At 34.8% G+C, this 14938-nt stretch overlaps 1 protein-coding gene across 1 annotated transcript in view; it reads right to left on the bottom strand.

The window, feature by feature from the left end:
- Positions 1-1351: 1351 nt before the first annotated feature.
- boss (bride of sevenless) overlaps positions 1352-14938 on the bottom strand; it is a 127868-nt gene continuing 114281 nt past the window's right edge. Inside the window, exons 5-8 of the mRNA XM_069823233.1 lie at positions 11119-11217; positions 7390-7642; positions 4901-5079; positions 1352-4590 (exon numbers count right to left, since the gene is read on the bottom strand). Coding sequence (XP_069679334.1) covers positions 2873-4590; positions 4901-5079; positions 7390-7642; positions 11119-11217 — 2249 coding nt within the window. The 3' untranslated portion in view covers positions 1352-2872. The remainder of the gene's footprint in view (positions 4591-4900; positions 5080-7389; positions 7643-11118; positions 11218-14938) is intronic.

A 14938-nucleotide genomic window follows, 5' to 3' on the forward strand; every position in this document is an offset into this window, starting at 1 on the left:
TCTTACTCGTGTTAATTGTGTAAGCATGTGTGGCTTACAGCTGTTTCAGTGCTTCTTCACACCATCCTCAGAGCCTCCTAGATCTCGGCGTCATCTCGAACTTCGCTGCCTGTTGTGTGGGTGCGTTCGATTGTTGAAAAGTGTTGAAATGTGGTGTCAAATAGTGTGTGTGTTCTGAAATTGATCTGTGTGTTGAGAATTTGATCAGGGTGTGTTTTAGTGTGTCTGTATATTACATATTGTTCTAGTATGTTGAGTTTTTTGATTTTTGGGTTGTATGTGTAGGATTTCCATGTCTTTATTTATGTTATTGTATGTGTGGTTAGCATAGTTATGTGTTCGGCATATGTAGATGTATTGTGTCCTCTGGTTATTGCTTTAATGTGTTCTTTGTATCGAGTTTGGAATGATCTGCCTGTCTGTCCAATGTAGAAACTGTCGCAATTATTGCATGTGAGTTTGTGTACGCCTGTGTGATTGTATTCAGAAAACAGAAATATAACATAGCATACAGAACAGAAAACAAACTACAAAGACATCTCAATACACAAACAACACAAACAAATAAATACAACCAGCGAAGTTTGAGATGACGCCGAGATCTAGTAGGCTCTGAGGATGGTGTGAAGAAGCACCGAAACAGTTGTAAGCCACACATGCTTACACAATTAACACGAATAAGATCGCCATTTAATCAATTATTTATATTCAAGTGTTAAAAGTAGTGTACGAAAGATTCAACATGGATTATTATTATTGTTATTATTATTATTAGTAGTAGTAGTAGTAGTAGTAGTAGTAGTAGTAGTAGTAGTAGTAGTAGTAGTAGTAGTAGTAGTAGTAGTAGTAGTAGTATTTTTCGTATTACTCTCCAAAGGTTGGCTATAGCGCGCAGTGATTTTTCTGTTCAAATCAAATGCTTAACCACAATACACATACTTTTGGATTAACATATTATGCATATGAATGCAATGGTTAAACACTAAACTGAAAATCACTGGCAATACATTCCCCCCTGCTACCTGATCTGTTTACGTGTCTGTTATTCATTTAGCCGCAATGTCCTCTAAATATTAGGAGATGCACCATCACCTTTACTTTTTAACTTTGAACGAGTTACATCAGCTTCTTGTTTATGCGGATGACGTGAATATGTTAGGCAAAAGCCCACAAACTATTAGGGAAAACACAGGAATTTTACTTGAACCGAGTAATGAGATATTTTGTAAATAAATCCCGGAAAAACAAAGCATATGATTGTCTCGTGGCCAGAACATGGTACTAAATGGAAATATACAAATTAGAAATTTATCCATTGAAGAGCTGGAAAAATTCTAATATCTTGGCGCAACAATAACAAATATAAATGACACTTGGGAGGAAATTAAACGCAGAATAAATGTGGGAAATGACTGTTATTATTCGGCTGAGAAGCTAACACATTGTTGTGATACACGTTGGCACACAAGAGATGTTAGGACGAGCTGAAGTCGGCAGTACATCACAATTTTTCATGTTAATATATAGTAGCTCCCTCTGCCACTAAATCTTTCAATTGATTTCGAAATTCTACACAACACAACACAAGCACAAGGATACTAACATCACATGACTGGAAAATCAAGCAACAATACCGCATTACAGTTTCTTTGACAAAATTGGTAAGTTATATTTTTTATATTGCACACTTTTACAACAGCCGAGATTTATTTGTCGAATTACAGATTTAAAATTATTATTATTTTATATCTTATTAACAGTTTATTGTAAAATCATACTGGCACAAATTCACATACAACAAAATATAATTTATTTGGAATCACACATTAAAAATTAAATAGGTATATAGAGCAATTTAAATTGCTCACACCTTGGCTCATTTTATGCAATATTGAGAAAATGATTTTTTTTAACAATAAGAAACAGATAAACACCGTTTTACCAGTAGTAGATTGACACTGAACCCAAGTGGTTTTATACAGTTCGTTACTATGGCAGCTGTATTCTTTCATTGAAAATAATTGAAGACATTATTACAAAAACAACCCTTGTAAAAATTGTTATTTTTCAAGAGAACAATAAACATAAATAGAACAACACGTCAGCTGTTTCTGTACAACTGTTGTTATACTTGTGGCTATTGCACCTGACATGTGTCATTTTTGGAGTCTATAAACATTTGAAATAGTAGAAAATGTGTCCTTAACTCAATTTCATTAAAAATGACTAGGGCTGTTTTTGTAATAATTTCTTCAATTTCTTCTGTACAGAGACAGTATCCGGTTTCTCAAGATAACATGAAGTTAGCGAAGATGTAAGCACTTTAAATTAGGCTGACGCATCTTACTTTTGAAATATTCTATACATTCCCAAAAAGGAGATATATTAGTGAGTACACGTCTACTTATCAAAATCACTATAATTATAAATAGGCCTATTTAGGCACACACAACACTCGTACGTTTTGCTACTACAAAATGCTCGTTTCACAAGGAATATATGTCATATATGTGTGCAATTTAAATTAAAAACATTTTCTTTACTCTTTTACTCAATATAATTTTAATTGCGTAAGTTTTATGAGCAATAATTTTCTAATAGGAATGGAATATGAACGATTTTGAACACCTTTCTTACACAATATAGGGGATGGAATTATGCATAATCCATCAATTAAGGCATATTAGGAACACATTAATGGTCACAATATTGTAGTCTCAAATGTTATTAGTTTACAAACCTTCTAACAGCTACATGACTAGATATGAGAAGAATTATTATAAAAATGTCAATGAAACCTATTCTTGCATTGATGTGCTATTTACTTTTTGATAATGTTTATTCTTATTGCTGTCTTCCGAAGAAACACACGCTAGAATCTTGTCACCTTGTGTGGGGAAGGAGGCGTGTCATACCTCTCGTACGTATTTTCCGGAGAAATATTTCTCCTCTCACCAAATCCCCTTGGTTTTGCTGCTGACGTTTCCGGACCAGAGTCAACAGGTGACTGCGGTTGGTCAGAGTAAAAATTTGGATTAACTTGTCCTGTACTGTCGGGGGGATGGATCGGTGGTTGTGGTGCGACAGTGTCGTAGAGAACTTGTGTTGAGCGGTAGTTGATGTCCTGGACGCTCGTGGTACTTGTGTACGCCAAAGAGGGCAATGCACTTGCGAGGTGATCCCTTACTATCGCCGTCATCATCAAATAAGTTCTAGGAATGAAGATAGAGACTAGGATAGCAGTTGCTGTGGCTGTTAGCCCACCTGTTATTGCCGCGTCTTGCCATTTACTTGGAGCTAACAAATACGCAGCTGACCAACCAATTGTGATGAGAAGGCACAGAATTGAAGCGACGGTGAAGAACATGCCTTCTCGGTAATTCCGTTTGGAACGTGCGATGAATGGGCTAGTGCAGACTAAAAGTAGTAGTAAGAACATGTCGTAACTGAGGAGAAACAGGAATAAGTGGCCTTCGTATATGGAAGAACATTGTTGGGATCCCAGCAGCGTGGAGTTGATCGCCCAGAATTGAACGCTTAGTGCCAGCTGTACTCCAGCGATGAAGAAGCAGAGAACTGTCTGAAGATATCCGTTCACATGGCTCATGAAGCCTCCGTCTTGATCACACGACGCTAACATAAAGCTCCGAGACAACATAATGGAGAAGAGCAGAGCATAGCTGACACTTGTGCCAAATATACGCAATCCGCAGATGAGGCCTCTGTGGTATGCGTCATCAGCGCTCAAGGTAAAAGGAAGAATTGAGAAATAAGTACAGTTAATGGCGATGAGCAGGAGAAAAGAGAAGCTGGGGTTACCCTCCAGAACATCGCCTTTACAGACGCGGACGAGTATGAAGACAGATACTGCTAGTGAACACAGAACCCCAACTGCGGATATTGACGCAACTGCCGCCACCCACAACTCTTGCCTTAAAGACAATGGGGACAGAAACATGTGCTCGATTTTGGATAAACCTGTTTTATGTTGTGGATTATCTCTGTCTTCTTTTACTTCGTCTTTTGCCATATTGATACATACGTCCTTGCAAGAAGAGTTCATATCATCACTTTTGCAATGATGGCTTTCAGCAGATTCTTCAAGATTCAACTTCGATTTGTTAATGTGATCTAAAAAGTTGAACGTGGATGTATCATTGTCAAACATTGTAAACATACCTATTTCTTCTACTAGATACTTTGGAGTTATTCTCACACGCTGAACGGAGTAGAAGCTTATATTTTTCCAGATGTTGGCGGCTTCAAGTACCTCATGAGCAATTTTGAAATTGTAAATATTTGACGGCGGTATCTCACTGAATGGTGGAAAATCCTGACATAAAGCTGAATTATTGCTTTTGCTTTTTGTATTACAGTATCTTGGTAAGGCATCTTTCAATCTTTGAAAGAAGGTTATGATCGGTAGAGCCACTTCAAGAAAAATAGGACTGCTGGTTATGGCCGGTCTTAACATGTGTTTCGTAGCATTATTGGATCGGCTCCTATCTATTAAATTCTTCTTGTTTTCCTCAATTTCTTTCAAGACGTCTTTTCGTGGAGTCACTACAAGGGAGTCGGTTGGAAGGCTTCCTACGAACAAAATTAACATAATACATTAATTAATTGTAACTTAATCACCTGTTAACGAATAATGTATTGGATTTTCTAAATTCTTTTTATTTCTGCAAACTGAACTACAAAAACTTTGTGCAAAGCATTGTTTGCTTTAATTTCATAAATTTAAGCTAACAAGAGAAGAACACGCTCTTGGAATTACCGATTTTGGCGATTATGTTTTCGAATTGAAGTTAATGATATGAGTCAAAGAAATATTGTTACTTTTTTATCATAGTTCACATCATGAAAATTCTCGTCTGAAATGAATGTCAAGTATACATACCGAATGATATAAAGTCTTGCGGCATATCCAGTGGCACAAGCAGCCACTGAAAAGTAGAATTTATGTTGTCGTGATGGGCCGACTGTACGATGTGTTTGATCTGATCTGTAGTTCCGAAGACCACAGTAATATGACCGGCTTCCAAAAGTTCAGAAGTCTCAAAAAGTGAAGTCCAGCTCCTAGGAACAGAAATAATGCAGATTTTACACATACGTTCTTACTACTGTCGAAATATACGAAATTATAAAGTTATATTTTCATAACCTACATTGATTCACAGCATGCATCACGGCTATTACTCTGAAGTACAGCCTAAACTTTTAATAACTAACAAGGTTTCATTGCGTGTATTTGTTAGGAATGAGAAATAGGTCCTTGGTGTCGTGGCTAACTTGACTGACTAAGGATCAAGAGATCCAGTGTTCGATTCCCGGCTATACACGATATTATTTTCAAAGGAATCGTCCTGTCTTCTTGTATGGCTGTAGTGTCATGGAGTAGAGGAGGAAATACTTTAAAATGGAAAATATTGCATGGAATAATATAAAGAGAATAGAATAGGCAGCTTAGAAATGTAATCAGTATATACAAAAGTATAGGGTAGAACGTTTATTTTCCAATATATTTTAAGCAGTGTCTTTCATTGTATATAGAAGAAGTCTTTTTTAAATTTATCTTGAATAACTGAATTAAGTTGATGTTGGGAGACTTATTTCCAATTAGGCCTATACGAAGCGTCTGAAAGCTTTATTTTTCATTTATTTCCGGAACAAGCTCATAAACTATTTTTAATTAGCTATTTTACGACGTTTTATCAACTGCTATGGTTATATAGCTTCTGAATGAAATGAAGGTGAGTATGCCAGCGAAATGAGTCCGTGGTCAGCATCGAAAGTTATCCAGCATTTGCTCTTAATGGGTTGAGGGAAAACCCCGGAAAGAGCCTCAACCAGGTAACTAGTCCCAACCAGGATTTGAACCCGGGTACTCTTATTTCACGGTCAGGCATGCTAGCCGTTGCTCCACAGCGATTGACTCTTAAACTATTAAATATAGATTTTTGTTATAAAGAATTTTATTGTTCCACTATTGCGTAAATATTAGGTAATATGTTATAATGCTTACGATCATGAATATTTTGAGTTCGAGGGAGAGTGAGGCTATTTCGTCAGACAATGATCTATAGGAAAAACACATGAAGGGGGTACATTCTTCTACCTGGGGAATAGAATGGATTGCTTCTGACTATATTTACAAAGCATGTTACAATTTACAGTTTGCAGATACTCTCTTATCTATTTATTGTGAACTTGTATATAGCATTCCAGAACAGTTCCTGTGTCGACTAAGTCTCATACAAAAGAAGCATAGCGTACTTTCTAAGGGTAAGACTGCATAAGATACGAATAAAGCTTTAGGTGTTTCAAAACTCTGGGATTACATATTAAAAATGAGTTTTTGCTTTTGTTTATAATGAAGTCAGACATACAAGGAGCTGGGTGAAGGGAAAGTGTGGTAGTGCGCAGTTATAACCCATGAGTCCCATGACTCAAGCATACAAACAAGTTCTCATTCTGCTGACAACTCAACTTGTGCTCGCTCAGTAGCTCAGTAGCATCACTGACTCTGTTGTAATAACATGCATTCGGTTAAACAGCGTGTATTTATATAATGATGTTTTTGCTAAACTTTAAAATAGGAGAAGATTTAGCATTTAGTATTATTTTATTTATTTAACCTAGTAGAGATAAGGCCAACAAGCCCTCTCTTCCCCTCTACCAGATGTCAAAGACACTTTCGTAGAGATTTTCAAATTTCCAGAGATCTAATAGTCTATGATTGGTATAAAACTTTGTTTATCTTCTAAATAGAAAAAAAACTAAATGCAAATTGAATGGGATAGGTACCTGTTTAGGAGATAGTCCGAGAGAGAGAGAGTGTATATCAATAATCCAGATACGTTAGATGAAATGGAAGACAATTCGTATAGAAATTAACAACGTGACAGAACAAAAAATTCGCTGTGTTGCTACCAACAATTTAAAACGATGTGAGGCATGCAGCTTAGCACAGAATTTGGGGACTATTTTAATTTTAGATAAGTGATGCAGATTTTTGTGTCCTCAGAACCGGAAATTGCTTAACCGTGGAACTGTACAACGCTTTCCACCACCAAGACCGTGACTAAATCGGCAGAAAATTTCCTCCTAATTCGCACACCCGTTATCAACACTTCATATCGGGTTGAAGGTGTTCCATTTGCTTCCACGTTCTCCTGTTGTTTGTTGCTCATGATCGCTGTTCCCTAGAAGAAGTCTAACTAGCGAAATTTCGGTCTGCTCTCTCTTCTCTTTCCCATTCTCCGATCCTACATTTTTATTATGTTAGCTGACCAAATCTTGTCCTTTGTCCTATTTTATTTCAGCTGTTTAATGCTTGAGTTCGTTTATTCAAGATTTTCGTGTTATATTGTGCAATTTCATAAGTACCTGTTTTCTGAATGAGAGTAAGAAATCTGTTGGCGGATGCAGATATTCTTCTGAGCCGCCGCTTTACCGAATATTGAAAGAATTTGACTTGAAGGGGCGAGAACCACGGATACAATGGTCCAGTTGAGGGTAGCTAGCAGGGTGGCGGTGAGATTAGCAACCACCGAGGGGTGTCTATGCTCGGACTGTGCCACAACTGGCGCTGTCGTCTGCTCTTGTAAATGAGCTGCTATGTTAGGCGTTGTCACCATACCTGCAAATAAATAGTACGTGATCAGTTAACATCAGCAACCCTGGGAAGAGTTGTCATGTGCAATTCGAACATAATGTCTTGGAATTGTTTTCTCTATTCTGAGCTCTTATTTCTTATATGAAATAAATTACAGATAAGTTACTCAGATAATCAACGTGACTCTGTTTCTATCGGCACCCGTTGTATGACGTGATTTCAATAGATATTAATATTCTGTTCAGAACAAGAAAGAGTTGAAAAACTTGCAGTACAAAAGGGTACTAAGAGCCGAAAAAATAAAAATGTATATTTTTGCTCAATGATGAACTATAACGTAAATGTGGTTCCAAGTGTCAGAAAAATTCGTAATAATTAATACAGTCAATGTAAGATGGAGGGAGTAGGCCTACTTAGTGTCATGCTGTTAAATGTAAGAAAAAGCCTTCAAAGTGAAAATCAATAACACATTCTCTTCCAAAAAGCAATAAATGCAGGTGTTCCTCAAAGTGCAGTTTTATCACCTACACTGTTTAATACGTATCGCATCTATAAAGCGGATTTCCCTCGCCACAAAAACTGTCGTTTCGCTTAATATGCTGTAGTAATTTTCACTAAAAGAAGACCGCAAGAACCATTTGAACTTAAACTTTTTAAGTTAGTAATTCCAAGTAAAAAAGAAACAACTTATTTGGGAATACTTTTGGACTATACACTTTCTTTTACATACATACATACATACATACATACATATATACATAAGTGTTCTGGCCAAGGGCAGGTCTTTCACTGCAAATCCATCCTTCTCAAATCTTTCCTATTTCTTCCTTCCTCTTAGTCTCTGCATATGATCCATATATCTCAATGTTTTCCTTTTAAGCCTCACATAAATACGTGTAAAATTGCTGCCAAAGGATATGCTATGTTTCAACATTTGTATCCTTTATTCAAGTCGCCATCACTGAGTTTGTGGACTAAGAAAACTTTCTATATAACTGTAATCAGGGCTAGCTTCCTGTTTGCATATCCAGCTTGATCATCTCAATGGGTCTCTACCAAGAGGAGTAGAAATTCTACTCCTCTTGGTCTCTACTGAGAAGACTGCATGGTGTACAGAGAACAGTTCTGCGCAAAATTGCTGAAGCTGATTACACAACATTCAATAAGTTTTTACATGAACTTTTGGACACAGCTTCTATTGAAGAGTTTTTGGAAAATTTAAAGCAAAAATTTATACATACATTGAAAAATCATCCAAACCCTCTGCTACAAAACTTTAATTATTAGGCATAAACATTAAAACCCAACTTATACCAGCCATATATTAAAAAAAAAAATTCGTCATGGATTAACATCAAGGACTGAAAAACTAGACAGAACAATTTCAAAGAGATTATGAATTAAAATGGGAGTCACAAACAAGTCAGCTTGACTTACGCTCATATAGACTTTCAGTGCAACAAGATGTTTGTTCGTTGGTCAAATGTAAATGCTGCACTAACTGCCCAGAGCCTCACAATGTAAAAAGCTCCTGTCACTACAAGATAACTCTAGAGAAAGAGCGTCGTAAGTTAAATAGTACTTATTGTTAAGAAGCGAAATAGATGCAGTAAATAAATAATTGAAGTAGTTCTTGTAGTTTCCGTGCAATAAATGTTTCAAATTTTGCACTTTTGGGATATGAAAAACTCCATCCCTACTCCCTGACTCAAACTCGGGGAAGGACGTAGTCCCATGTCGAAAAAATCTAACTCATACCTCTTCTAATCTCACACAGTTTAACGATGTCACGGAAAACGTCAGTGACTGTACCTTCCCTATATACCCTATTCACCCGCCTGCTCCTATCAATTGTTTCCGCTGAAAATGTCATATCAGTATCACCCGATGACTTTACATACACCAGGTCCCGTGCCTGCAGACTCATTGTGATAGGTCGTTACAGATCACTGAGGGCACTAATCGATTGTGTCTGCGCTTCGACGACAGGAAATTAAGTGCAATCTGTCAAGCGAGTGAACTCGACGGCGGCGAGGGAGACAACACGCCAGGGTCTGTCTGCATCGTATCACCTGTTAATGGAAATGTCGGTTACTTAATTATCCTCATCAAACTCCTGCTTTTTACAAATGTTACGGTTGCATTGATTGATCGGCCAACCATTTTAACCGGATTCGTAACTTACATACGGCGTACATTTGTCTTCAGTATGGAAACTGGACTTGTGTTTCTCTCGTATCGTGAGACTTCTATCATACGTATACTTCCAAAAAGAAAATTACTGATTCTGATGGTCAAATGTATGGGTTTGAGGTTTAGTTGGTACCTAAAATTTGTTAGTTCCGTTTCGTTATAAAATTATACTTTCCATGCGTCCTCCTGATTGTTTAAACTAACTAGACATGATTGTACTATTATGTGATTGCTTTTGAAACTCCTAGATAACGTTTGGGCTGCAATACAAACGCTTAATTTGAAAAACACTTCTCGAAGCTGATTTTGGTTTTTTCAAATAGATTCACATGTTATAAGAGGAAAAGCAATAGCGTTAGTAAGTTTTGGTGGCTCGGTTAGTCAATTCTAGAGTACATCAAAGAGTCTAATGTGTTCGATTCCTATACGCTTTACCTACTCGAAGAAATCAATGATTTTTACATTTCAAATAAAATTGCAATGCGATGTGCGCCGCAGTTCTTTATGCAAATAATAATAATAATAATAATAATAATAATAATAATAATAATAATAATAATAATAATAATGAATTTAATTTCCACAAAAGACACGTCAATTACATATTGAGGGGAAAGTTTAAAACCATTACTAATTAAATTTTAAATAGTATTCAGTTGTTTATACATCTCATTAATTTCTCCTTACATCTTTTGTTTTCTATCGTCGTCTGGCAACCTGGATTGTTGTTATTGTAATAATAATAATAATAATAATAATAATAATAATAATAATAATAATAATAATAATAATAATAGGAGCCTATAATAGCGTTATTATAGATGAATTTCAGAAGTTAATGTTACCTAAACGTTTGTACGCAGTTATATTTTGTTACCTTTAATTACCTATTTAACTATAATATTATTGTTACGGTTATTCTAAACGATTAATCGAAAACTTTATACAATCATTTGATCGTTATAATTGGGTCACATTCAACGAAACGTCTAAAAAATTCGTAAGTTAAATCACAACAGATTCTCATCTAAGAGATTCGTTTAATTAAATATGGACTGTATAGAATATTTGTAATTTTTATTGTCTCTTAATTATGAAAATATATAAAAAAAATATTATTTATACTATATTCATGTTGAAGCTTAATAGTGTTGCTATAGGCCTATTGTCGCTCAGTGTTTTTATAAATAGGATCTATTACGCGAAGAATGCAGTAGCTGGTAATGGTCTAGCTTAGTCAGATCCATCTTCAGAAAATGTATGTAATTAAGAAAATTAAAAAAAAAAGGTTTATTCAAAAAGCTGACCTGAAAAATAAGTTTTGTGACACTCTCTCTCCGTCAGCGTCTTCACCAACGTCCTTTGAGCTGGAAGTGACACGGAGCAGAAGTCGTAGAGCCATAACCCTGAAACAAATAAAAGTTAAGTCTTATTGTAAATCCGTGGAATTATTTGATGCGATTCAGTTCATATCCCATTTAGGTCTACCCGCTTTCAATTCTCAAAGGGGTAGTGAACTAGGGATTTTTTTTTTATTTTATATATACCAAGGCTGATCTTGGAAGTCTCTCCCTTTCCTTTCTTTGTACATTGTTCTTCCACTGTTGCTGATATTGTTGAATTTTTTCGGTTATACAAGGAATTTGTAATGGTCTTTTTTATGGTCCAGTCTCGTATAGGGTATAAAAGGGTATAATGACTTTAAACCCCATTCTTTTGGGGATTAAAATACGTGCTGCTTTAATTTTAACAGGGCTATAGAAATTTAATAATTTTTCTGATTTTTTAATTGTCCTGTATAGATACTTATATCTATTTTCTATCGAAATTAATTTGTCACTAAGAGCTTTCCAGAACTAAGTTTACATTACTGAAATATCTTCAGTTACTACTATTTTGTATGCACATAGACTTCGTGAGGTAGGTATGGGTCAAACCCATGAATTACTTACGTAAATAAAGCTTAGGGTTATGATAATTTCAATTTTAATGCACTGATAAGTGTAAATTTTCGCTTGGGTAAGTAGGTTATATTTAAATGGATATTTTACAAAAGTAATAACATCTTAGATAGAATTCAAAGTGTATTGCAATGGATATTGTACATCAGTTTTTTCACTCGTGATTTTATGGGAATAATCAAAAGAGTGAGTGAGTGAGTGAGTGAGTGAGTGAGTGAGTGAGTGAGTGAATGAATGGAAGAATAGACTAACGAATGAACAAAAATAAATAAAAGACTGATCGAACGAATTAATGAATGAATGAAAAATATAACTAAATAATGAAGACTTTAACAAATGAATGGATAAATGAACAAATGAATGAAAAAATAACGAATGAATGGAAGAATGAACAAATGAATAAACGAATTAAGGAATACATGAACGAACTAATGTGCGAATAAATGAGAGAATAAGGAAATGTATCAACGAGTTAACGAGTAAAAGAACAAACTGAAGAGGGAATGACTGGACGATTGAATGATCCAATGAACGAATTAACTAATGAGCGAATGAATGGAAGATTGGACGAATGAATCAACGAATTAACGAATAAAGAACGAACTCAAGAGTGAATGACTGAGCGAATGAACAAATAAATGAACCAACAAATGAACGAATTAATTAACGAATGCATAAGGGAATTAAGGAGTGAATGGAAGAATGAATGAAGGAATTAACGAGTAAATGGACGAAGTAAAGAGCGTGTAAATGGAAGAATGAACCAATGAGTGAATGAACGGACGAATGAACAATGGAATGGCGAATGCACGAAAGAACTAAAAAGGTAATAAATGGACGAATTAACTATTGAATGAACCAATGAGTGAATGGGCGAATGAAGGAATTAACAAATTAATAAAGGAATGAACGAATGAATGAATGAATTAATTAATGAGCTGATGAATAGAAGAATGGATGAAATAATGAGCAAATGAATGGACAAATAAAGCAATGAGTGAGAGGAAAGATTTATGAATTAACGATTGAATAATAAAATTAAATAATGAATGAACAAATGACTGAAAGAAGTAATAAATTCGATAATTAAGTAATGAGTAAATGAATGGACAAATTAATAAAGGAATTAACAAATGAAGGAAGGAATTAAGGAATGAGTGAATATACAATTGAATCGCACTTTTTAGAAAGGAACTAAGTCAAAATTTGCCATTTTTGTTTTTATTAGCCAAATGATTACTACTTCCAAGACGCATTGATTGGCGAAGAAAGGAACTTCGTCTGATCTTTCCATGTGTCTCTAACATCACCGTGATGTTTATACTACGGTAAAGAAACGAACTAAGTCAGATGTTAGCGCGTTTCTTCACTGTTTTGGTATCGAAAACATGACAATATATCGTTTATAACTCTGCTATGGAACATTAATTTTTGGTATAGTGTTATACTTGCTTACGAAACATGTGTTTATATAAACAACAATGAATGTATAGGTAATAATAAAGTAATAAGTTGTTTACACAATTATTATTTTATTCTTAAAGTATTTTCATAACAGAACGTTGTGTGCGTCAATGCATGAGCCAGTAATTTCACTAAAATGACCCCTAAAAGACAAAGACATGATGAACGTTATCAGCATAATATTACAGTACAAAGCAAGTAAGAGTTTCTGGAAATGAACATGTGAATAGTTCAGGGAGAACTGCCCTGAGCGAGGCCACTCCTTTCTCCCTTGTGATAGGGGTTTTGGGGTTTTTGTAAAGGAATAACAAGGGCTGATAAGGTGTATACAATAAAATAATATATAGAAATAATCGTATAAAGCAAGCAAAATACAATGTTTAAACTTGTGGACTCTGAAAAAACTGATCTGTAACTTTGATATGTTGTGGCCTAAATTTTTAAAAAAGGATACCATATCGGAAGAAACTTCAAAGAATCCTCCTGAGAGAAAGGTTCATTTCATAGCCTCTATATATATATATAAGGAATTCACATACAGCTCAGACAGTCCTGGCGTTGTAGAAGCTCGCTCATACATCGAGAGTTATGTAAGCAATAAGTTTCACCTTGGGAAGGGGAATTTATGGAGTTTGACACTACAACTAACAAAGGCATATCCAGAAGGAAAAGGTTCCATCAATGCCCAAAAGATTGAATGCTTTAAGAAACTAATGAAGTACGTCAGTGATGAAGAAATATTTTCATATTCTACTACTACCGGTCCTGGTGCACCATGAATGAGAGCTACGTCATTTCACATGTGTTAATTTTTTACGAAACACGTCCATTTTGAATTAATTTTTTGATTCATAATATTATCTTAATATTTCTAATATGTCAATTTAATCAAAATATATGTAGATCTGTGTTGACTAAATATTGTTAACTTAGTCTATTTATTTTGTTCTTTCAAAAACGATTTCCAATGAAGAAAGGAACTAAGTCTCAAATTTAAAAATACATGTAATCACAAAAGCAAAAAATTTTCTTCAAAAGTCTGTTATCATTAAATTAAATCCTATGTTACCTTTATATAATGAAAGTCTTAAATATTTTATTCTGCTATATGTACATGAAAAAATGTTTTTATGCTCTCCTGAAAAGTAGCAAATTTTGACTTAGTTCCTTTCTAAAAAGTGCGATTCAATTGAACTAATGCACGAATGAACGAATTAGTGAATTAGTGAATAAAAGAAGTAATGAAATGTTGAACAAGCAAGTTAAAGAGTCTACAAAAGAGTGAACGAGCGCATGAACTAATTAATTAAAGGACTAAATAAAGAATGAACGAATGGACTAACGAATCAATAAAAGAGCTAATGAGTGAAAGAGTGAAGGGATTAATGGAGAAAGTAGTGAATGAATGAATGAATGAATGAATGAATGAATGAATGAATGAATGAATGAATGAACGGACTAATTAATGATCGAACGAATTAGTGAACGAGTGAATGAAGAAAGATGTAATGAACTGATGAACCAGCAAATGAATGAGTTAACTAACTAATGAGTTACTGAGTAAATAAATTAATAAATTAAGGAATTAACGCATAATCGAATGAATAAACAAAATATTAAATTAATAAAACGAATACTGAGTGGACAAATGAGTGAAGCAGTGAATGAACGAAATAAAGATTGACTAAATGAACAAGTGAAT

The sequence above is a fragment of the Periplaneta americana genome, chromosome 4, assembly GCF_040183065.1.
Source record: "Periplaneta americana isolate PAMFEO1 chromosome 4, P.americana_PAMFEO1_priV1, whole genome shotgun sequence".
Taxonomy (NCBI): domain Eukaryota; kingdom Metazoa; phylum Arthropoda; class Insecta; order Blattodea; family Blattidae; genus Periplaneta; species Periplaneta americana.